This window comes from Urocampus carinirostris, chromosome 6, assembly GCF_059441175.1.
Source record: "Urocampus carinirostris isolate Australia breed hairy pipefish chromosome 6, RoL_Ucar_1.0, whole genome shotgun sequence".
In the NCBI taxonomy this organism is placed as follows: domain Eukaryota; kingdom Metazoa; phylum Chordata; class Actinopteri; order Syngnathiformes; family Syngnathidae; genus Urocampus; species Urocampus carinirostris.
This window is the reverse complement of record NC_142354.1, coordinates 7,563,201-7,589,599: the sequence shown is the minus strand read 5'-3', so window position 1 is coordinate 7,589,599 and position 26,399 is coordinate 7,563,201. Positions and strand designations below refer to the sequence as shown.

The following is a 26,399-nucleotide window of genomic DNA, read 5'->3' as shown; positions in this document are numbered from 1 at the left end:
TTTGTGTATGTTTACTCCAGAAAAGTAACACAAGGTGGCGCAATTAAAACGCTAAATAATTGAATGCAGCCGATGGAAGCGGCTCCCCTCATCATTTATGCTGACTTTGTGGGAAAAAAATTAAAAAGCTCCTTTATCATCAGTAATGCTTCATTTTCAAATACAGTGCAGTATCCAGATGACGAGGATCACAATTGAACATTAAATACTTAAATACTTTGTGAAAATAACAGAAGTCGTGCTTTTATATACACAATATCAAACAGCAACAAAAACTGATCAGTTCCAAAGACGCAGCTCCTTCCGGACGTGCAGGGTGTCTCCGCCGCCAGATTCAAGGCCACACGAGTGAAACTGGAAGACCAGAACGGAGAAAAAATACAAACGGTTAACATCCTAGGATACGACCTTGCTACAGATACATTGCCCTGGTTGTTGTCAACCGCAAACTCTGCCGAACCAAGCAAGACACTCAAAAGGTTCACAAGTGAGCAGACTCCCCTTGAGTCTAATAAAGATTTGAAGCCCCAAAGTGTTCATTTGGAATCAAAAGATTCATGATTTGTGTGCATGTTTTGAGTCAAATTTTGCCTACTCATCAATCAGTAGATTAGAAAACGTTATTTTGAAAGGCATCAACAGGAAACCTTGAACAGTCACGGGACACATTAGAAAACTTTATTTTGAAAGGCATCAACTGGAAACCTCGACCGATCACGGGACACAATAGAAAACTTTATTTTGGAAGGCATCAACTGGAAACCTCGACCAGTCACGGGACACATTAGAAAACTTTATTATGGAAGGCATCAACAGGAAACCTCGACCGGTCACGGGACACATTAGAAAACTTTATTATGGAAGGCATCAACAGGAAACCTCGACCGGTCACGGGACACATTAGAAAACTTTATTTTGAAAGGCATCAACAGGAAACCTCGACCGGTCACGGGACACATTAGAAAACTTTATTATGGAAGGCATCAACAGGAAACCTTGACCGGTCACAGGACACATTAGAAAACTTTATTTTGAAAGGCATCAACAGGAAACCTCGACCGGTCACGGGACACTCCTCATCGGCATTTGAAAGGGGCAGGCGGGAACGTGTCTACTTTAAGGACAGTGGCCCAGAGTAGGGGGCTGCCTAACATTTGCCCCCTTGTACCGTGGGGACAAAGAAGGCTGAAGCCCAGGGCCAGGACGAGAAGGCCTGGCACACTCCAACTGAAAGGCCCGGAAGGTCCTCGGATCATTCTCTCCTTCTCGATTGGCCAAAAAGCTGCAAGGGGTCTGCCTTTTTTCCGTGTGAGACCCTCCCCCCACTCATGCTTCGTCTAAGAAAAGGTAACCAGACACAAAGATAACACAACAAACCGTTCTTGGTGATGGGTATAAATATCTTTTTTTTTCTTTGGTTTGATAAAAAAGGCCAATCTGTCATGATTACTGATTCAGGGCACCTGCGACTACCCCGTTGGCGCCAACAGCTACGGGATCTGATTGGCTGTTGGACTCTTTTTAAACTCCCGGCTTTTGTACTCTCCGACACTAGCCTGCCCTGTTTTCCTGCCTGATACCTGTTGCCGACCTCTTTTCTGGACCCGTTTCTGTTTTGCTGCCATCTGCTACCCGTGACCGACGATCATCGGATCCTGGAAGCAAGCACTGCTCTCTGTCTTAATAAAAACTGGTTTGTGACATAATCTAAAGCTAAAATGTTTTGGGGTATTGCTTCCTTCATGACTATGAGCGCCAAAGAGGCTATTTTGGACATGAGGCCCACCTAATGGGTGATCCGCTCACCAGCAAATCCAATTTTAAACCCAAATAAACGTAATTTAAAGACATTCTCCCTCCAACTTCATAAACTAGCTTACAAGTTTGCGGTGGACCAAAGCTAATCCCCTAGTGGACGGCCAGTGACTATTTCTCCATGCCCCGAATAATTCCGTCAGAAAGGCAATATCGGTCACAATGGATAGACAAACCTCTATACTACGAGTCGCAGAATGCTTTGCGGCATCGAATTATCCCCGAAAGAGGTTTACATGAGCAGAAAAGAGCTAATGAAATAAAAATGCTAACTGGATGAAGAAATGAAAATGACCCAACCACGAATGATGTTCAAAATGTCCTGTTAAAGTTTTCGGATCATTGGGCACAGGTATTCTATAATGGGAGACACCTGTACCCAGTTCAAACCCCGGTTGGGGCCCTCCGGTGTTATGAGGTGCATCAGACCCTACTATCAGGGGTCGATCATGTCATGATTACTGATGCAGGGCACCTGACTCAGGTGCCCCGCTGATTGGCTGCTTCCTCTTTTTTGAAACCCCTCTTTCCCGTCAAAAATTGTTGGATCGTCTGTGAACCTACGCTACACGCTAGGCAAACTTCTGTGACTCCTGACTCTCTCCTGCCCCGTTTCCTGCCCGATACCTGTTGCCGACCTTTTTTTGGACCCGTATCTGCTTTTGCTCCTCCGTCCCGCCCATCGACCTGTTTTTCCTTGCTATCGACTTTGCCTTCGCTCGACACGGAAGTCCCATTTTCGCGTTCAGAGTGACCTGTTACCCGTGACCGACGATCACCGGATTGTGGGTGCAAATCCTTTCCTCCTACTAAGTAAAGCTGAGTAAACAAACGCAATTGTGTCCCGTCTCCGTTCCTGTTTCGTGACAGATCAGGCAGGCTCAGAGCAGGCGTGTCCAAAGTCCGGGGGTAAATTACGGCTCAAATATTTACTGGTTGGTGGCCTCTGTCATGAAATTAATAATATGTGGCTCGCCAGTCATGTCGACTGCAGCATATGATAAAAAATGTGGACCAAAAATGATAATAACCGTTTCACCAGTTGATGGCAGTAGCCACCTTTCCCCTTGGCTTAATCTGAGGATTTTAGTTCACCCCATATCCGACATAGCGACTGTAAAAAAAAAAAAAAAAAGGAAAATTGACTGTGAGGGATGTTGCATCCAGGACAAGTGGAAATTGCGTCTGCCTGATTTGCCAAGAGACTATCGCTGTTTTTAAAGAATATAATATCAAAAGGCACTGCCGGACGAAGCACACCGACTACGTAAAGCTAACAGGAAACGAATGCTGTGAAAAGCTGAAGTGACGGGAAACTTTTTTTCCCTGAACATATACCAAATCTGGCCCGCTTTCTCAAAAGTTTGGACACCCCTTGCTTTGTGGGTGCGACTAGGGATAGGGTTAGCAGAGTTAGGGTTAGAGGGTTACAGGATTGAGTGACCTACCCGCGGTGCCCGGGACCAGCGTGGCGTTGACGTTGTCTAGGAGGGAATACTCGGACTGGCAGTTCCAGTCCAGGGGACGGTTGTTGAAATGGATCAGTTTTTTATACATCTGGATCACCCGTTGGGCTTTCTTCAGCGCTTCCCTCGGTGAGCTTTGCCATTTTCTCATCAGCTTGGATGGAATGTCCTAGACACACAAAACATGCATGCTCAAAATCGTATCGAGTCCTGATAAAAAAGCCTACGATCAATTTGAATTTGAAAGTTAGCATACAATTGCTTCAGGCTTTCACGGCCTGTTTCTTCTATCAAGGCGCGCATGGATCTACTAACTTTCATGTTTTGATCAGTGGCAGCTGGTGAGTGTTCCAACATTTTCATGTTTTGTTCGTTCACATCTAGTGAGTGTGTCTGCATTACACTTCACAGTTTCATCACACTGTTGCTCCCTCCACGTGAGACAAGGTTGTCTGCGCTGTCCTGTTTTGTTCAGTTGGAGACCGTCAGTGTTCCAAATATCTTGTGTCATCTGTGGTCTCCGGCTATTCTTATATCCGTATGTGACTACATATCCTGCGTCATCTGCCTTCTATGTTTTGGTCAGTTAGAGCTAGTTAGTACTTGTGCCAAGTTGTTTCCTTTCATTTTTTGTTCAGTTGGAGACCTTCAGTGTTCTAAACATCTTATGTCATCTGTGGTCACAGCTAATGTTCTATTCGTATGTGAGTACATATCCTGCATCATCTGCCTTCTATGTTTTGGTCAGTTAGAGCTAGTTAGTGTCCCAAACATAAGTATTCCTTTCATGTGTTTGTTCAAATACAGCTAGTTCGTGTGCCAGCATTAGCTTTCATGTTCTTGTTGTTTAATCCCCGCGTGAGTATGTTCTCTGCGTCCTCAATATTTTGTCTTTTGTTCAGTTAGAGCTAGTTAGTACCTATCTCAAGTTGTTTCCTTTCATGTTTTGTTCTGTTAAAGCTGGTGGACGGCAGAACATTGTGTAGTTGTGTTGCTGGCGTGCGTTTATTGCCATTCCAACGTAATCACATAATTATAGCGGACAGGCTAAACATACTAAGAGTCATCAAGACGGCCCAAAAGATCATCGGCTACTCTCTGCCCAGTCTAAAGGACAATTGCTGCCTTGGTATACTGAAGCAGAACCGTTGACGTTATAAAAGACGATTATCACACCGGCCCTCTGATAAGCGCTAGAGGTCCCTCAAAACTCAGAGACAGCTTCTTTTCCATGCCTGTTTATTTCGATATCCTTTTCGATATCTGTCCTGTCCTGTCCGGCATCGACCCCATCTGTCCGATATCTTCTCGGGCAATTGCCTCTGGCTTCCTGTCATTTCATTGCAGACTGCTACCTAACGTGTATGACTTCCCATTTCCCCGTAAAATAAAAGGCTTGTGTGTCACTGAGTTTGTCCTAGTTTTGAGGGACATGTGGCGCTTACCAGAGGGCCGGGGTGGAAATCGTCTTTTATAACGTCAACGGCTCTGCTTCAGTATAGCAGGGCAGCAATTGTCCTCTAGACTGGGCAGAGAGCAGCTGATGATCTTCTGGGCCGTCTTGATGACTGTCATGGTTGCCTTGGCGCCCAATTGGGCGCGCCTGTGTGTGTCACGGTTGCCATGGTGCCCAATTGGCCCCGCCCTTGTTGAGAAATTGGCTTTCTGTCTATATTAAGCTCGGCGCTCTTTTGCTTTGTTTGTCAGCCCGTCAACAAACCTCTGCCCCGCAAGACGTGGATTCTGACTCGGCCCTGTTTTCTTGTTGGATTTTCCTGTCCGGTATTGTTCGGTGTCCAGTTTTCGTTCCCGTCTAGTTTCTCCTGTTAATTTTCAATATACTGATTCGTTATCCATCCTGTCTGTCCCTTCCTGTCCAGTATCGACCCCATCTGTCCGATATCAACTCAGGCAATTGGAATCGGTCTTGTCCGTCTCTGGCTTCCTGTCCTTCGACGCCAGACCGGCTGCCTAACGTGCATGACTCCCCATTTCCCGTAAAATAAAAACTTGTGTGTGAACGTCACGCGATTGGGTCCTGATCCTGTTATGGTTCCTGACAATGACTCTCTGTATGTTTAGCCTGTCCGCTATAATTTTGTGTTTACGTTGGAATATGACAAGTAAAATTCTCGGCAATGTTCTCAGCCGACGTCGATCCCTTACCTCGATCTCTTCATCGATGGGCGAGACGCATCCCTGGGAGTAGAGATGGTAGATGGCCTTTTCCAGCGTTCCGACATATCTCCTGTTGTCGGAATTGCGGCCGTATTTGAAACGGGTTTTCAGGAGCTCCAGAACTTGCGGGAGGGCCGCTTTGACGAAGCAGACTTTACTCTGGAACGAAAACGGAAACCTTGTCAAAAATGCGTTTGGCAAATGGTCGGGAAACGAGTGCGATACTTACCAAATTGAAACGTTCAGTGAAATGATAAATTATGGTACAGCCGTGCTCCAGCTGGTTGTCGATCTAGAACCAAATCAAAATCAAATTTCCATCTCAATCAACATAGGTAAGATGAAGAGATCGATACAAATATCGATATCGTCGAAGCTGAGCCAGTACTTGGATGGGATCGAGACTATTGTCTTAGCATTGATACCTCCCATTTTAACTATCACTATACTTATGTTAGTGGGTGGCAAGACTATGCATACATTCTGACATTACCGATATGCTTCACCTGTGCCCACTCTCTTGGACTCTGATTGGCTCCCTGTCACTATTTAAACCCACTCCTATCTGTCCCCATTGGTCAGTCCGTCTGCGCACCTCAGGTTACTCTAGGCAAGCTTTTTTTGTTCCTGACTCACCCTTGTTTTTGCTCCCGTCTGTTTCCCGGCTTCGACTCGTTTTTTTTTTTTTTTTCTGACCTGGTTTTCTCTCTTCTCCTGGCTTTCAACTCGTTTCTGATCCCGACCACTTTTTTGCTCTTCTGTCCCGGCGACTTGGGAGCATCGAGACCTCGGACCACACGAAACGACAACTCTCTGCCCAAAGCATCGCCTTCAAAGTCTTCCGTTTTTTCCGTCAGCGACATCGCCATCACTGGCCACGGAAGATGCACTTCCGCGTTCAGAGCGACCGGCTTCCTGTGAGCAGCGATCACCGGATCGTGTGTGTAATCCTTTCCTTTCTTCCCAATAAAACTGAGAGAAACGTAACGCAAGTGGGTCCTGTCTCCGTTCTGGTTCTGATAGAGGTATTTCAGTTGTCTTGTTGACATCAATATACAGTATTTGTATTTTTGTGACTTTGCTGCTTTTTGGGTTTTACTCTCTTGATTTTTATTTTGAAAACGTTTTTGTAGTAGAAGGATTTTATTGTTAGTACTTGTGAAGTTTTTCACTGTATTTTTACACCATGTGCACTTTGTCTTCATCTTCCGAAAATATTGTGCAATGGAAGTTTGTCATGATTACTGATGCAAGGCACCTGTGCCCGCTCCTTTAGCGCCATCTGCCTCGGACTCTGATTGTCTCCCTCTCACCATATAAACCCCCATCTTTCTGTCACATGTTGTCAGTCCGTCTGCGAACCTCAGGTTACTCCAGGCAAGCTTTTCGACCCTGACTCACTCCTGTTTTGGCTCCCGTCTGTTTCCCATTTTCCGATCTCGACCATGTCTTTGCTCTCGTGTACCGGCTACTGACCTGTTTTTTTCCGCTCCCGACACCGCCATGGCTCGCCACAGAAGTACCACTTCCATGCGACCAGCAATCACCAGGTCGTGTGTGCAATCCCTTCCCTTCTTCCCAATAAAACTGAGAGAAACGTACGCAAGTGGGTCCTGTCTCTGTTCTGGTCTTGACACAGTTCTGTTATTGACATGATTGTACGGCATTTGTATATTTCTTGCTGCTTTTTTTGTTAGAATTTTTTCTTCAACAGTTTTATACACTTTTATACTGTTAAAATTTGCAATTTGTGCCGTTTGTATCGTAATTATAAACATGCTCAAGTGATCATGACATTTCTAACCAAAAATTATTGATACAGTGTTCATTTTACCTGTGAAAAGTGATGGGTCCCGGGGACTCGCATGCTCAAAAATCTATGGGTCCCAACAGAGATTTATGGGTCCCCAAAATGTTGTGTTATCGAGGTTGAAATTGTAAATCGGCGACAAATATATAAATAAATATATAAACCGATATATTCATTCAGTTTTAATCATCACACTTAATTGGCAATACAAAGCAGTTATCACTTCAGATTTTTCAGTTCACAAAAATATTGTACATTATACAAAATAATATTGCTGAAATATTAGTCCATATATCCATGCAGTTTTAATCACTTCAGGTTTTTCAGTTCATATATTCTTCGTGGTTTGCTGTCCCGCCGCAGTTCTAATGCCTTCTCAAGGTCTAATTGCGGCAAAGGAATTTTCATAGCTAATTTGCGGTTTTCATTGTCGTGGTGCCGATCGAATGTGCTCTTCTGAAAGTTCGTATTGCGAAATGATTCATGCCATTCAGTTTTTTTGTCACGCTGGGCACACGCATCATAGAACATGTTGCATCCATTATCATCCTCCTCATAGCGTAACCAGGAATATAATTGAGTCCATTTTGGCAGAAAAGTCCTTTTCTTGCTAGGAGTATTCTTTTGTTTATCTTTTGTCAAATCGTTCGCTTCAAAACATGTGTTTTCCTTGCCATGGCGGTCTTCTGAAGAATTTCTCCGCCATTTTTTCGTGCCGAAATTATTGCCGTTGTTACTACTTTCTGTATTAGGTTTCGACTTATTACCGACACTGAAGAAATTACATTTTTTTGTTGATTTGCACCTAATACCAACTGTTTTTACGGAGGCATACTTCTCTTTCACTCGACAACCACCAAAGCAATGACGTCATCTCGAAACAACGAAATCTTGTTTGCCGAGATCGGCGCGAGACAAAAACAACAATGGCGGATCTGCCTGACGAAAAGTTTGGAGTGCGGTAAATCTTTGTTAAAAATTTTTTTTTTAAAAAGTAATCAAAAGTAATTACAATTTGGTTTCAAAAAAGTTGCGTCCCGGGGACACATGTTGATTTGGCACAATGCGTCCCCAGCAAAAATGATGCGTCTTGGACGCACGGATTCGGGCAAACGAGAACACCGTTGATATCCGATCGGTATCGATCAATATTACCCTGTACTTACTTAATTCCCAGCATCGCTCACCCCTAACGTAAACATTACACTTGACAAAGTTAAGGAAAACAATGTTCATAAATGCAAAGTAAGGGTTCTGTTTCATGCATTTATAATTTCGGAACGATATTGTCACGACCAGAACGGAATCAGGACCCAATTGCGTAACGTTTACTACAAGTTTTATTGAAAGAAAGAGGAAGGGCTGCGTCAACGATCCGGTGTTCGCTGGCCGCGGGAAGCAAGACGCTCTTGCAATCGGGTCGTGATCCGAATACGGAAGTGGATCTTCCGTAGCGGGTGATGGCGGTATCGGCACAGAGAGCAAAAACGTGGTCGGACTCAGAAACAGGTCGTAAGCTAGGACAGGAGAGCAGACGTGGTCGGGATCAAAAACAGACGGAGATAGACGGGGAGATCAGGAACAAACAGGTGGAACGAACTGGAGCAAAAACAGGACATGCGGGAGTCAGGGTTAAAAAAGGCTTGCCTTGTATCAACAGGGGTTCGCAGATGGACTGACAACCGGAGAGTGACAGGACTGGGTTTAAAAATGGACAGGGAGCCAAATGAGCGGTCACAGGTGATTCAAATCGGTAATCATGACAGATATTATTTGTTCCTCACCAAGCGATTGAGGCTCCGAAGGTGGTCCTGTGTGACCGAGTATCGGCATGGACCAGGAATGCCGCCGAAAACCAAATGAGAGCACAGGATCGGAAACAAGCAAAGATGCCAAGCCTGGAAGAAGAAACAGCAGGAAAACCTTACGGAAAGTCTTTAACACGACCCATGAAATCATGGGCTGCTCTCTGCTCAGTCTGGAGGATGTTATAGACTGCCCTCTGTCAGATGCTACAGGGACAAGATTCTTTCCAAGGGCCATCACCACCCTAAATAAGCAATAATGGAAAAAGTAGTTTGACTATGTATAGAAAAATGTTTATTTTATTCTTATTTTTGCATAATGTTAGGAATGTTGCTAAAGTCATTGCACAATTTTCTGATGCATTCAATTTAGTGTCAATCTACAACCACTACCTTGTAAATACAGTATCACTTATCCACATACAGTAATTTTCACGTTTTCGTTCACGTCAATAAAAAGCTTAAATGGCAACGTTTGACACTGAAAAGCGGTAGATGTTAATCGTGCACTATATGTTGACAAAACACGAACCATTTATCAGAAAATATCGGAAAAAAACAAAACAATAACTGCTTGGTTAAAATCAAAAGAGATCAACTTTTACCATATCATAGCGCCCAATTGGCCCTGCCCGTGTGGCGCCAGCGGCGGCTCATTAACAGATTGTTTTTCCGCCTATTTAAGCTCAGTGCTCTCATTCTTCCTTTGTCAGTCCATCAATGAACCTCTGCCTTGCAGGACGCGGGTTCTGACTTGGTCCTGTTTTCCTGTTGGTATTTTCCAGTCTAGTATTGTTCCCGTTTATTTTTGTCCTGATTAATATCGGTTTCCAGTTTCGTTCCCATCTTGTTTGTCCTGTTTTTTTTCGATATCCTGTTTCATTATCTATCCTGTCCGGTATCGACCCCATCTGTCCGATATCAACTTGGGCAACTTGGCTTCCTTTCATTTCATGCCAGACCGCTGCCTAACGTGCATGACTCCCCATTTCCCGTAAAATAAAAGGCTTGTGTGAGAACATCACGCGTTTGGGTCCTGTTCCTGTTCTGGTTCCTGACAAAACGTAAATCTCATGTGATCGAACGAGTGGTTTATTCATGCACAATGACTTAGTTTAAAAAAAATAATAGTATTTCAAATATATGTTTACCCTGGGGTGCCATGGCTAAAATATTTGCGTACAATGTTTACTACGTTGTTATCATTGACAAAAAGTGTCATGATTACTGATTCGAAATCAGCTGTGCCCACTCCTTTGGCGCCAACTGCCTCGGACTATGATTGGCTCCGTGTCCCCATTTAAACCCAATCCTTTCTGTCACTTGTGGTCAGTCCGTCTGCGAACCTCAGGTAACTCTAGGCAAGCTATTCGACCCTGACTTACTCCTGTTTTTGCTCCCGTCTGTTTCCCGGCTTCGACCCGTTTTTTGATCTTGACCACGTTTTTTTGCTCTCTTGTCTCGGCTACTGACCCGTTTTTTTCCGTTCCCGACACCGCCATCGCTCGCCACGGGAGTGCCACTTCCGCATTCAGAGTGATCTGCTTCCAGCGACAAGTTATCACCAGATCGTGTGTGCAAGCCTTTCCTTTCTTCCCAATAAAACTGAGAGAAACGTAACGCAAGTGGGTCCTGTCTCCATTCTGGTCCTGACAATTGAATTGAATTCATTAAACAGCATTCTTGGTATAAGTATAATACAGTAATTTTATTTGGTTTGTGTGTATAATATAGTATTTAATTGTATAATGGTTGTAAATAATTAAAAATAATATAAATACGACTGTTGTATTTGGGGGGGAAACGCAATAAACGAGGGATTACTGTCACAACCACACGGATCGGAAAGACCTGTGTTCAGGATTTGGCGCCAACAGCCAGGACAGCTGATTGGTGCACCCTGTACATTTAAATCCCCAGCTTCCGGTAACACTTTGTCTGATTGTACTCATGCTACCTGTTGCCTTCAGCTCAGTAAGCCCGTACCTCTGACTCTTTGCCTGCTCCCTGTTTTCTTCTGATTGATCTCCGTTGCCGACCCGTTTCTGTAAATCTGCCCTGCCCGTCTGACTCCTGAACTCTTTTCCGAACACTACGATTACGCCTGTCCGCGACCATTCCCGCCAAGCCTTCACCCGCCTGTCAAGTTCCGTCAATCTGCCAACCAACGGATCGAAGAATCCCACCTTGTCATTTCCTTCCTTTCAATAAAACCAAGAAACGAGCGCAAGTGATCTCAGTCTTCCTTTCGTCCTGTCTGACAATTACTGTATTATTTGTAAAAAACAACGACATGGCGTAGTGCATCTTATTTAGTTGTAAACTATTTGCATCACGTTGTAGTCAATGGCATGTTGCCTTAAAGGCTTTAAAACATACAATTGGGCTTCTTTCATTTGAATTGAATTATATTTTTGTGCTGACAGGAATTTTTGTAATATTTTTGGGTGTCATGAACCAGAACCACTACATTGGGGCCATTTCTACATTTTATTTCCACTTTTAAAAATAGGCGTTATCGCAAATTGGATTTGCCGCCGTAATGACGTACTTCGATTGGCTGGCAACCAGTTCAGGGTGTCCCCCGCCCACTGCCCGATGATTGCTGGGATGGGCTCCAGCACCCCCGCGACCCTACTGAGGATAAGCGGTGTAGCTAATGAGATGAGATGAGATGACGTACTTCCGCTCTCAGCAACATTGAAGAAGGCATTTAAAGCCATGGGCAGCACGGCGGCGCAGTGGTTAGCGCGTGTGCGCCAGAGTTCTGAGGTCCAGCTACCAACCTTCCTGTGCGGAGTTTGCATGTTCTCCCCGTGCTTGCGTGGGTTTCTTCCGGGCACTCCGGTTTCCTCCCACATTCTAAAAACATGAATGTCAGGTTAATTGGCCGGTCCAAATTGTCCCTTGGTGGGAATGAGCGAATGAGTTGTCCGTCCCTGTGTGCCCTGCGATTGGCTGGCAACCAGTTCAGGGTGTCCCCTGCCCACTGCCCGAAGATAGCTGGGATGGGCTCCAGCACCCCGCGACCCTACTGAGGATAAGCGGCGCAGCTAATGGATGGATGGATTAAAAGCCGTCTTTGTCAATAGAAAATAAAAACATGATATTATATGCTATCCACTATGAATTATCGCGCAGGAATGCTGTAAGTTTGTTTTATTAATGTCATCACACCTACATCTTAATATACTGACGTTTATTTGTTCATGAACTGTTGTTTGAAGGGATACACAATACTTTGTGTTAGCTTTAGCAATGGCGCCACCTCCCTGTGTTATTCATTTCATGTTTGCAGTTTCTTTTTCTAACACAAGAATTACTGAGCTTTATAAACATCCCTTATCTCTAATCATCTAAAGAGGAACTACAATTGCCCTTAACTTGTGAACCAACCCTCACTTTGTATAAAAAACGTATTCACTTCTATGTCAGCTAATTAGCGTTTTCTATGGTTTTTGTAAATGAATCCAACGTCCTTAAAATAACTCCTTTAAGTGCGGTATTTAAAAAAAAAAGCTCATTTGTGATTGGTTAAATGGACAGTGTGTATGACCACTAGAGATCGTTGTACAGTGAAGCGCAGTTGGGATCAAGAGGTGGAAGGTTCGATTCCCGGCTCATCCGTGTTATATAAGTGTCCTTGGACAAGACACTGAATCCCTAATGCCCCCAATAAGCAGGTAGGCGCCTTGCATGGCTGCATGGCCTCTATTGATGTGCGAGTGTGTGTGTGAATGGGTAAGTGTGAAGCACATTGTAAAGCGTTTTGGGAGGTCTTCATTGACTTGAAAAGCGCATATAAATGTCGACCATTTACCATTTAATACAAGTGCTTAAAAGCACAAGAAATAATGCAAACTTTAGAGACTCAAAATGAACAAAATAATACAGATTTTACTTCGTTTTGTCTTTTATTTTTAATAGCCTTTTAACAAAAAAAATTTTTTTAAGCATTTGGGTAGACGGTAAGATGGCGGGCCATTATGTCAGCTCCTTGTAGGTGAGCCTAGATTAATGCAAAATAAATGCCCCTTTTTTGTCCTATGAGTAATTTAAAACGTGCATGTTTATATGATAGTTGGTGCATTTTTGCTTATAACTGAATTGGGGCTGCAACAACGAATCAATATAACCTATTCGTATAAGCGTCGGCAACTAATTACCTCAGCCATTCATCATGTTGCGCAATTTATGAGCCGCTAAGCACGTTCGATCAATCTAAATGAGTATTGGATCTTGTGAAATTGTAGGTTTGTAGACCACTTTGGTCCGGCAAAGGGCGCCTTGAGACCTTGTTTATAGTAGTATAGTAAAGTCATATTTATTTGTTTTAGCCCTTTATCACCAAAAGTCTCAAAGGGTGGTACAAAAAAAAAACGAGAAAAAAAAATCAACTAGTAAAATAGAACATCAGCTTTATAAAATTAATAAATATGTAATTTGGTTTAAATCGAATCAGAATGACAAAATAGATTACTAATGATAATATCGTAATATGAAGTTCATACTACCCAAAAACATTTTCTTGGTAATTGAGAATTTATTTACAGTATGTTTTAAATTTAGAAAAGCACATTTATATGCGATAAAAATATGAACATAAATAAAATACATACATTTAGAAATTGCAAGAAAAGTTTAAAAAAAAATGTGCCCAGCGCTTTAAATGTTGGCCTGCAGTAGTACGTACATATTACAGGGTTCATGCACCTTTTAATGGCCATCTTCAAGCATTTTTGAAGGACTTTTTAAGGCCAAATTTGTAATTTCTCAAGTACAATAAAAGGAAAGAAAATCTGCTGCCAATCATGTACTTTGCAGTGCCAAAAATGTGCAATTTTTAATCTTGCATGTGCATTTATCAAAACATGATCTTTAGATTTTGATTGAAAAGCGAATATTTTTGTTTTGGGCACAAATCTCTTTTGATGTAGTTGTTGGGTAAAAATATACTTACATTTTCAATTACAGGGAGCTCTTACCATTATAAATTTCCTTAATTATTTGCATAGCCCATAGTATCTTCCTTTTAAAACAAAAAACAACATTTTTTTTATTGAACATTGCATCATCACAAACACGACCAAGTTAACAAGGGAACAGAAAGTGATGCATACATACAGAGAAACAAATCTGAAAATAAATAAAAAGTATGAAGTTAAAGGTCAAGTCATATTTATTTGTGACACCCTTAATCAGAAGGAGTTTCAAAGGGCTGCACAGACTATTATGACAGCATCCCCTGATCTAAAACCTACATGAGGGCAAGTGAAAACTCAAAAACCTCCACAAGAGGATAATAAAGAAACCTTTAGAAGGGACCGCACATGGTCATCCCCCATCCAGGATGACCAGGCTGCAAGAAATGTTGCGTTAACAAAAAAGAAAAATAATAATGACGACATGTTCATCCCGACACAAGGGACAGCCGTTTAAGCATATTTTATATTATTTGCACACTGGGAATTTAAAAATTTAACCCAAAAAAACAATTTATTGACAAGAGTTATAAAAGTGGGTTTACATTTATGATATTTTTGGCGTATACGAATGTAAGATATTGCACTTTCTTCGTTTTTGTTTTGTGTGATAATTCTAAATGTAATATGATCTTTGGATAAGGTCGTAGGAAATGAGAGGCTTACACATTTGCAATAGTATACCATTAATATGTATGCCTTTATATTATTAAAAATTTATTTTTTAATTTATTGTTTAATATTAAAGAATATTCTGTTGTGTCGTGCACTTTTTTCCTACCCGTCCAAAACTTCAATATTCCAATATAGGAGGAAATTAAAAAGGTGTTTTTTAAAAAGCCGATTCATCGAAAGGATAATTGACTGATTCATCGATTATTAAAATAATTGTCAGTCGCTGCCCTAAATTGAAGACAACATGAAAGTAGATGACATAGGAAACATTCGCCCACGAGGGCGGAACAACAAAGACAGTGCCAGGACATTGACAACAAGCACACTGAGCTCTAACTTAACAAAAGATTAACGGAAGGCAGCACAGAATAGATTGGAATGCTAACTTAACGAAACATGGAAGGACAACGACGCAGGAATAATGAAAAATAACTCAATCTACAGGAGGTTTTAAGCTAGTATATTACCGTATTTTTGCCACGGTAAAAAAATAAAACATTGAATCGGAAGTCGAACATAAGTCGGAGCAGCGTGAGCGCAGAATCCTAACCACTAGACCACCAGTGATATAGATGACCTACAAAATAGCATTCGACTTGATCTCGCACTATTTTTAATCGACGTATCAAAGGTGAATGTTCGAGAACGGAGGAAAGAAAAAGTCATACTGAAAGATATAAACAGAGGCCAAAAAGCACAAACAGGAGAAACAACCTTTTAGTTTATATGATGATGATTCAGCCTTAGAATAGAATGGAATGCCTTTTTGTAAGTTCAAAGCTGCCCTACATAGTGCACATACAATAACATGACATTTTAAAAATAGCATAGAATTTAAAAAGTAGCATTGATTTTAAAAGTAGTGCAATTACCAATATGTTAAAAAAATATGCATTTATTTACACAACACGAGAGAGAACACAAAGCACATTAGATGAATACATTGTACATTTTTTGTTTATTTTCACAATTTTTGTTGTCGAGAAATGTTTTTAATCATGGCTGCACGAATTCTAAAACATTTAGAAAAAATGACTCAAAATTTTACACTGTCTTTTAAATTGAAAAATATGAAATCCAAACATATTGTTGAAACCCTTACTAGTTTAGTTTAAAATCTACCTGAACAAATGGGGTGATTTTGTGTCAAACCATAAATGAGGAAAATGGAACCGATTCGTTTTTGATTGTATTTTTTGTATGTGCAGGTTGTACTCCAAACGATAAAGTTGAATAAGGACAGGAAGCCTCATTTCCTTTAACGGCAGTTTTTTTTTTCATGTGCTTTACGAGGTGAGATGTCTCTACACTGTCTGTAAATGACATAATCTTCGCAGCCGTTTTTGTACTTGAGATTTCAAAGAAATAGAAAAAAGGGTTTGTAGCGAAGAACTTTTCATGTATTTTCTTAGTACAAGTACGAGTCTGACCTTGGTTCTACAGTCCAGCGCGTGCGTGTTCATCTGGCTGAGGAGGAAAATCCAACAAGTTCCCGTCTCATTGGTCCACCCCAGTAGAACCTTAGTCCTTGAAAGATGCTTGAAAGTCTCTGGATTGTTGGTCAGTGAACTAGAGGAAGGTGGTGCTTTTCTGCTCGGTGCATCCCAGACCCAATGCTGGGAGGGACCTCCTGAGCCGCCTCCCGGTCTCCTCAGCCTCTGTGCCCCCAAAACTCTTCAAATAAAGCCAGCCCCGCGGACGTCTCGTACAACGTCACGCTTGTGCCGGCAAACGCTTCTTGGAATAAAGACAAAAGACAAGCACGCGAGATGAATATTAAAACATGTGGTTGACATTTTTCTTCTTCTTTTTTGTACAATTAGAGCTTCGGGCCCTGAAAGATAACCCCAGCTTTGATTTGAAGTCTTGTGCTCCTTTGTCCATTGATGGAGCGTGACCATGTTTGTCTGTCATAGTTGCGGCGTCCGTAAAGGCTATTGACGCCGTGACCAATGTTTTCTTTCATGGCTGGACAATTACGGGCTCCTTTATCCCAAGAATGCCAAATTCACGTCAGCTATGCGCAGTGTTTGAAATACCGCCGTTATAAATAACACTGTTACGTAACGGCGTTAATTTTTCCAGTGTATGGGCCAACAAACTCACTCTTTTTTCCTTTGTTACGTCACTGACGGTCAAAAGTGGTGCGTTACTTTGTCTAGTTACTTTGTCTCATGTGAGGGCTATGTCAGAGTATGCAGTCTTGCGTGTAAGAAATAGAATTGTGACATCTTCGATCAGCCTTATGGCCTATTTAACAACACACCAACTTGAGCACAGCTCTCATTCAAGCTAACACGGCAACAATCTCCAATAACACAAAACAATGCATGCGTGACGACGTCACACAATGGTGAACGTCCTACCGTAATATCACAAGTAAGAGCGCTATTCATTTCACAATACTTAACATCTCGCTCGGGGAAACAAGTGCAGGATTCCTTTTCAGTGGCCCCTGCGTCTTTAAAATACTAATAAAACTGCAGTTCCTCACTGAGAGGTTTTGACAGCTATCATAGACAGAGATGGAGACAAAGGAGGAGAGGGACAGGAGTGAGAGAGTTAGAGAGAGGGATTGGAGAGCAATGTTCCCTCTAATTTTCCACGGGTCTGAGCCTTCACACAAAGTCGGTGAGCAACGCTTGAAACAACAGTGAGCCACCATAATCCCAAGTGTGGCAAGATAATTAATTATCAAACATGTCCAAAACTTGACATCAAGTTACATTTTGCTGAGTTTCCGGCAATGCAAAACTAATTTTCTCTTTTGAATGAATTGACTCATGTACTATTGCAAAGGTTGTACGGCCTACATACGTTGTTTGTTCTTACAATTCTTTCACAAGATATCTTTTTATTTCCTGATATATTTTGTCGCATAAATTAACATTTTTGGGGGCTTATCTAGTCGGTTGTAAGATACAGAACTGTACTTAATCACATTTTTTAGTGGAAGTATAATGTTGGCAACACGATTCACTTGACATAATTGGAAATTATTTGAATGCAACACAAACTTTTTATTCTTTTTTCGGTGTTTTATTTCTACTTTTTTTTTAAATTCCTTTAAAAACATCTCATTGTGTTTATTTTTTTCCGAGCTGTTACTTTTTTTCTTTTTGTTCTCTATTTACTTTTTTCCTACATTTCTTTCTTTTCTTTTTTTCTGGCTTTTTTTTAAATTTTTCCTTCTTTTTTTCTCTTCCTTTTGTTTTTTTTTCTCAGCTTTTCACTACTTTTTCATTTTGGTATTTTGTTTCTTTTTTGTTCTATTCCCCCCTTCCTTTAAGTCATTTTGTGCATAATTTTACTTAATATCTGGTCATGTTGGGATTAAAGAAGTAAAAACAACTTGAAGAGCCGTTTAGGACCCTTTTTAGAGCCGAGCCGAAGAGCCGGTTCTCGACACACTCTACTAACTTTACTCAACTTCGTTCGACTTCAAAATATCGCATTTAGGACACAAAGTCAGGGGAACCCGTGTATTTTTACCTTCATGCACTGTAACTTTGACTTAAGTCGCTTCTTTATAAGTAATTTTGAGCCCTTATTTTTGTGCGCCGGCTAGATTTTCTTTTGCGCCGAGAATGTGCGAGCAGTGCGCAATTGCGCACGCGTGCAGCTTAGAGGGAACACTGTTGGAGAGTCACTATATATTGTCTTACGACTGACTTTTGTTGTGAGCAAAATATCTAAGGTGCGGTTGCCTATTTCTACGTGACCAGTTGTCTCAGGTTGAGTTTTATTTATTTAACACTGCAGTGTCGAAAGCACTTTATATCGTTGAACTTTTACTTTTGTTGTGTGAAAATACTTGAGGCACAGTAGCATATTTCTACTTGAGCAGTTGTCCGACGAGAGATTACGATTTATTCTATAAAGTGAAACTCAATATATATATATATATATATATATATATATATATATATATATATATATATATATATATATATATATATATATATATATATATATATATATATATATATATATATATATATATATATATATATATATATATATTGTTATAAAAGACTTTTGTTGTGAACAAATCACTTGAAATACAGTTCACAAGTCGTCTCAGGTTCTGAGAGTTTGATTTAATTTATTAAACTCGTTAAATATTGTTTACTGCTCATAATTTTTTTATTTTGTTTATTGCTTTTTTGTTGCACTTGAAGTGTAGAATAAATCTGTTGCTTGTTAAGGGGCAATAAATATGACAATGTTCTGAAACACAACTAACTGTTGTTTTTTTATTCAACTGACTGGAATACTGCTCAGATCATTTCAAACTTTTTGACATACAAGTTCATTTTAAAATAACCGAAATAGTTACTCTCCCTGGTAACTAGTTACTTTGACTATAGAGTCAGAAGTAGTGAGTGACTACTGTACAACACTGGCTATGAGAAACGATGCCGACTTTGTGCCCTGACAAGACGAACAGGCAAGTTTTGAAAACCTTGCAATAGCACATGAATCCATTCTGAGGTGTTGATCATAAGGTGAAACTGTTGTATGGCGGGGATCGGAACTGATGATCATTAGATAATGCCATGAAACTTGTAGGCATCATCTAGATAGTCCACGTGACAAACAAAACAGTTCTCATGTTTTTCCTTCATTTTTAGGCTCGCTGCAATCCTTAATAGAAGCCTAGCAAACAAATACATTACAAAAAAGACTGTATTGTATCGCCGACTCGCAAGTCTCTGAAATGAATGAAGGGAGAGAGAGAAAGGCATTGTGGGATGGAGTTTAGCCATAAGCATATCGGCATCTTCGTGACACCATGAAGCAGACCAACAGCACACCATAATCTTATGATGCCCACAAATAGCAGACATAAAGTTTGGAGACGTAAAGTTCCTACGGTTATGGGCAAGGTAAATCTTGAAAAATAGCAGTGTCACTGTATGCCGAGGTTCTCTTGTATAGGCATTGAATTTGGTTATTCGACACTTATTCAGAAATTCTTCCTGGAGAATACAGTCAAAAGAATCCAGTCCCGATGAAACTTATAATAATCCCCCTAAACCCGTGGCTTCAATTTCTCTATAACCTTATCTTGTTTGTTTTTTGTCTATTTTTGTTTGTGTTCCTCTTAGCCACTCCAGATCACATTTGCATTGTGTCTCAATGCGTTTTGTGCATTGTTCCTGTTCAATAAAGCAACAATAATCCATTTGAATCCATCAGTTTTATGAACATTGGGGCCCCGATTCAAATCCCTTTCAAACGTCTGTCACGCAAAGAAAAGCTAAGCACCAATGGCTTGCCGACGTTGCTGCTTTCTTGACTTTTCATAACTGTTCACACCCTAAGGTCAGGCGGATTATTGCATTTTTTTGCGTTTCATTAGCCTGAGACGAGCTCAGCATTATACAGATTGCTTGCAGGGTGGCCTAATGAGCTCAAGCTCATAATCTCATCTACCCGTTTTCATCTTTACGCTTAAATAGTCTTGATCGTCACAGATAAAAACAACATAGTCTACATTGTTTATGGGATTAAACTTGGTGACACTCCAGAGAAACATGTTATCAAAGATTTCCAAGAGAAAAATAACATCCAATATTAAGATAAATAGGCAATATCTATATTTGATCACTGCATCTGAAAACGAGTGCCGCAAAGCGCAAGGAGGAACACTAACTACGGAGACTCTGTGAGCATTGTGCCACATTTTGCTTCTCATTTCTATACCGGGCCTTTCACAACGTTTTTGGGGGCACCCGTAGCATGGCAGGCGATCATGTCAGCTCTAGGGAAATAGATGCCGATTTATTGACCTATGAAATGTTGTTTTTTTTAAACCGCGCGTATATATGGCATACCTGTCAACCTGTACGTTTTTGCTGTACAAAGTACGTTTATTATGCATTTCAAGACATGTACGACGTACAAGAAAATCCTTACGGAAAAACGCAAATTTGTCAATGATGGGTACCATCCGGTGAACACTGACTATCACCAAACGGTAAATGAATCAAGTCTAACGAGTTGGCCGCGGTAGCCTCTATCTCTGTATCGTTTTTTTTGTTGCAAACGAAGCGTGCGGTTTGATGCTACTGTGCGCATGTGTCTGCCGCCTGGGGATTTCCCATCATGAATCATTCCGAGAAAAAAAAATAAGGTGTACGATTATTTTGTAGTTTGTACAGGAAAATAAGACAATTTGTACGGGCATGGAGCCGTGGAGGTTGACAGATATTATATAGTAGCTCGCTAGTTTTTGATTTAAGGGACCTTTAGCGTCAGATCAGAGAGTTGGTGGCCAGCTAGGGTGAGGAAAAGGAGTCTGCAATAAACTTTTCCAGACTGGGCCGAGAGCCGCACTTTATTTTCTAGACTGAGTTAATGACTCTGTAAGGCTTGGTTTTTGGTTAATATATAATTTTGGAACTAAGTTTTGACTTTGTGTGATTCTAATTCGGCGGTCGGACAGAGAGCTTTCTATATATTTCTGGTCTGTTTTGATGACTTAGTGTAAAGTTTGTGTTTTTGGTTAATACTGTATATATATACATTAATTGTCATGAACACAGCCAAGAAAATTAAGAGCTATTCAATGTCCCACAGCCAAATTAGAATGACATAAAATCAACTTACTTACAAGATTATGAATAACATAATCATTTAGTAACCATATATATTAACCAAAAACCAAACTTTTACAGTAAGTCATCAACACAGCCCAAATAGCCAAAGGCAGCTCTCTGTCAGTTCCAAGATTAAAAATTACCCTAATGATTTATTGACCTTACATACTGTATATATATATATATATATATATATATATATATATATATATATATATATATATATATATATATATATATAGATATATATATATGCAAGCACGGCGGCGCAGTGGTTAGCGCTTGTGCGGCACAGTTCATGTCATGGGAACCTGTCGTGGGTTCAAATCCAGCTCCAGACTTCCTGTGCGGAGTTTGTATGTTCTCCCCGTGCTTGCGTGGGTTTCCTCCGGGAACTCCGGTTTCCTCCCACGTTCCAAAAACATGCATTTCAGGTGAATTGGCCGGTTCAAATTGTCCCTAGGTGTGAATGAGCGAATGAGTTGTCTGTCCCCGTGTGCCCTGCGATTGGCTGGCAACCAGTTCAGGGTGTCCCCTGCCCACTGCCCGGAGATGGCTGGGATGGGCTCCAGCCCCCCCGCGACCCTAATGAGGATAAGCGGTACGGCTGATGAGATGAGATGAGATGAGATATATATATATATATATATATATATATATATATATATATATATATATGTATATATATATGTATATATATATATATATATATATATATATATATATATATATATATATATATATATATATATATATATATATATATATATATATATATACATATATACATATATATATATATATATATATATAGAGAGAGAGAGAGAGAGAGAGAGAGAGAGAGAGAGAGAGAGAGAGAGAGAGAGAGAGAGAGAGAAAGAGAGCAAATACATGAATTTAGTATATATATATTGCTGTGTTGATGTATTTCCGTAATGCTTGTTTTCTGGTAAGTATACAAAGGTTGGTTGTAGTTTAATTAAGATTTGGCCATCAAGCAGATAGTGGTCCCTGACTGTTTAGGATGTGTTCATGACTCTCCTTTGAGGTTCGGTTTTTGGCTAATTATTTTAATTCAATATCTAATTTTGTTAATCCATCATCTGAATTGGATTTTGACCTACCGTAAATTCCCGACTATAGAGCTCACCTGATTATAAGCCGCTCCCACCACGTTTCAGGAGGGAAGCCGATTTTGTACATACACAAGCCGCACCCGTATATTTGCCGCATGCGCCCACATTGCAGAAACGCATTACAAACACAAAATTAACCCATATCCGATACAGTCCAAAATGAACAGAAAATGATACCGGTGTTTAAGATTTAATGCAGACCTGCAGAGTCCGGGTGTCCGTTGAAAGTAATCCAAGGAAAAAAGTGTATATTTCCAAAGGTAAGGGTGGGAAAAATATATATCCACTGTTGTCGGCCGCGTCCACAAACACGTCTCACTTTTACTCCACTTCCCGTCAGCCCGCGTTTGCCCCGCCCCTTCTTTCTCATTTGCTCGTGCAAAACATCAGAATAAGTCTCTAAAATAAATACATAACAAAATTATACAGTTGCAAATACATATTATACATGGTTACACATATTTACAAAGAAAGATGGTACACCGAGACAGTTTTCAAAGCTTTGATAATAATATAACTTTCATCCCAAACCGTGCCTGTGAAGGGTAGCAAAACGCTACTAACAACACGCTCGCAACACAGTAAACAGCTCTGTAAAAAAAACACACCGTACTTGCGGTAAGCAGTAATATTGGAATATAATATTGTGAATGTGCTTAATTGCTGTTGAGATTGTCATGATTGTTTTCTGTTTTTAGTGTCAATAAATTTGTTCAAACCAAAAAAAAGCACGGTAATCCATCCTCTTCTTCCTCCTTATAACTGACATCATCGAAGTTGTCTTCCTACAGTATGAGAAAGAGACTTTGTCAAATAGATGCCCACACTCCCTCATTCAAAAACACGCTAGCATCACGCTCACAAAGTAAAGATTACGTACGGTAGCTCTGTTTCCTTCTATATCGGACTGCTCGATTGCGTTTAGCTTGAAAGTTGCGTTATGTGCCTTTCTTTCTGTAATTTGCATGATGAGGATATGTCTACGCTAATTTAATTTGTGTACAAGCTGAGAAGTTGCAGTCTAAATCTTACCTTTTGTACTCGAGCGCCGCTGGCGGCCGTTAGAAAAATTACACAAATTGGCCGCATCACTGAATAAGCCGCAGGGTTGAAAGTTTGGGAAAAAAGTAGCGGCGTATAGTCCGGAATTTACGGTAGTCTCATTCTTATTTAGTTGCTGGATATTGAACAGGGCACGATTATCTGGGCTGTGGTTATGCCTCTCCGGAAAGTTTTCATTATTTTTTTTTTTTTACCAGTTTTGACGCACAAAATGCTCCACTTTGTTTAGCCAAAAGGCTTTATTTGTTCTTCTTTTGAGTTCTTTATAAATTGTTGACCTACGAGCACAGATTAAACTCTTGTTTCATTGCTCATTTTGAGGGCATGGTATCTAAAAGTCATTATGCAAGACTCACTCTACCCTAGGAAGGACTCAGGACACCGTTTCTTCTTTATTTTTATTCCCGCTCTGCCGTGTAACACGCGCAGCAAATATTGCACTTTCAATTTGCAGCTTTTGAACTGTGACTCCTATTCCTCCGTATCTCTTTATCTGATGCATTTTTTTTCTAATTTTATTTGGATTTTCACAAGACTTGAGTCTGACTGGACCGCGTCATGGGGTCTTGTGAGTCGTCTGTGTCAGCACAAGAGAATCCAGAAACTGATTAAAATTCCTCAAGTGATTTGACTACGATATCGATCGACACAACAGTTCCTAGGAAACTGTTACACAATAGCAACAGTCAATGCAAAGTGAATTAGTGGGTGAAATTGCCGTACAACGGGGGATAAAAACCTACGCTAGTAAATGGGCTACATTTATATAGCTCTTTTCAACTCAATGAAAACCTCCCAATGCGCTTTACAATGTGCTTTACACTTACCCAGTCACCTACCAATGGCAGCATCGGCAAGGCAACTACCTGCTTATTGGGGGAATTAAGGATTCAGAGTCTTGCCCAAGGACACTTCCACATATAACACGGAGGAGCAAGAACCGAACCTGCGATCTCTTGAGCAGATTGAATAACCTAAACTTCTTATATGTAATAACTTGTGAAGCCCTTAGAGACTATTTGTGATTAAGGGCTATACAAATAAAAATGACTTGACTTGACTTGACAATTTAGAGTCGAACAACAACACAAAACCACTAAAAGTGCAAAACAAGTAAAGAACTTAAAAATATTAACTTGACAGTTCTATAAATAAATGATAAAATGAAAAGAATAACTACTTTACTCAATTTCGTGCTGACATTGACTTCAAAATACCGCGTTCAAAGTTCACCGCCAAGTGAACTTGCGTTGTTTTACCTGCATGCACTGTAAGCTCGGCCGAATTCGCTACCCGATTCGTAATTTCTAGCCCTAATTTATATCTGTCAGATGGATTTTTCTTGTGCGCGGAGAACAGGGGTGTCAAACAGGCGGCCCGCGAGACAAGTCTGAGGGGAAGCGTCAGAGGAAAACAAGCTGCAGGTTGAAATATGTCCACCTGATGTTGCCAAAGCCAGGTGCCCCTCACAAAGACACTGTAAGTGTATTTCTTTCTCTCTCTCTCTCTCTCTCTCTCTCTCTCTCTCTCTCTCTCTCTCTCTCTGTCTCGTTCTCTCTTGGCATCTCTCTCTCTCGGCCTCTCTCTCGGTCTCTCGGCCTAGGTCTCTCTCTCTCTCTCGAGCTCTCTCGGCCTCTGTCTCTCTCTTGGTCTCTCTCTCTCTCTCTCCCTGTCTTTGTCTCACTGTCTTTTCCTCTCTCTTTCTTTGTTCATCTTTGTCTCTTTCTCTCTTTCTTTGTTCCTCTTTGTATCTTTCTCGCTCTGTCTTTACCTTGTTTTGCTCTTTTTTTCTTTTCTCTCTTCTCTTTCTCTTGGTTTCCCCTTCCCTCTTTCTACCCTTCCCTCCTCTTTTCTTTGCTTTCTATTTTCTTGTCCCACACTCTCTCTTTTTCTCTCCCTCTCTTTCTCTTATTTCTTTCTCTCTTTTTGTTCTTCCTCCTCAAACGTCAACTTGAAATCTTTTTTAGATGATTTTAAACCTCTATTTTTCTTAATAAAAACAGGATAAGCTTCAATATGATGAGAAAAAAAAAGGAAAACAAAAAAAAAATTTGAGCAACGCAGCGTCGGAAATACTCCACTGCCTTAAAACCGTTCTGTCCATTTAATTCCTAGCACTGGTCTGGAGCTAGAGTTCCGAGTAAAACCGGTCTAAATCAGGTTTCCCACAAGGAAACGTCTGATTCTAAACATTCCATTGTTCTCTCAAATATATATTTTGAATTTGCTAAACAAAACAAGATTTCAAAAATAAAAACATTGAAAACTTTTTGAAATTATAAATAGATTCATGCGAAAAAGTGAATCCGTAAATTGCATGGTCTTTCCCTACATTAAGAGGACATTGCTGTATTGTGTCGTGCAAGGAAGAATACCATGGAGACTCAAAGAGACCAAAATGAACAATTTTATCTGCCATTTTCTTCAGCAGCAAAATGGCTGACACTTAGCCTAGCTATGTAAAAATTTGCAAATTTCCCAAGCAACGTTTGTATCGTAGTTTGTTTATTTTGGATTATTTTTTAAATGAATATAGGTATTTTCTAATGAATTATTATTTTCTACCGCTAGGAGCGCTCAATGAAACAACTGTCCCTTTAACTTTCATATTAGGGTAGGGGGCATCAAGCAATCACTCCGCAGTCCGCAATTGGCCCCCAGCTGCATGTTTGAGATCCCTGCCCTAGACTGTCCACATACCTGGGTCTAACGAAATTCTATGTGGAAAAACTGCTAACTATCTTTGACCTTGCAGGAAAGTTATGGGGTTAAAAACATCAACGTGAAAACGTGGTAAATTGTACCCCTGCTGTATTTTGTTTTGAAGCCCTTTCAACCCTGACTCTCTCCTGTCCTTATTCCTGT

The 26,399-nt window shown here is 40.7% G+C and overlaps 1 protein-coding gene across 1 annotated transcript; it reads right to left on the bottom strand.

Moving 5' to 3' along the window:
* Positions 1-16,375, bottom strand: LOC148363698 (macrophage colony-stimulating factor 1-like). The gene is made up of 6 exons (XM_088337090.1): positions 16,162-16,375; positions 9,054-9,167; positions 5,689-5,751; positions 5,448-5,618; positions 3,264-3,450; positions 1-354 (listed from the first exon to the last, which is right to left on the bottom strand). The coding sequence occupies exons 1-6, from the start codon at positions 16,192-16,194 to the stop codon at positions 335-337; spliced, it is 588 nt and encodes a 195-aa protein (XP_088193216.1). The 5' UTR covers positions 16,195-16,375; the 3' UTR covers positions 1-334.
* Positions 16,376-26,399: the final 10,024 nt, after the last annotated feature.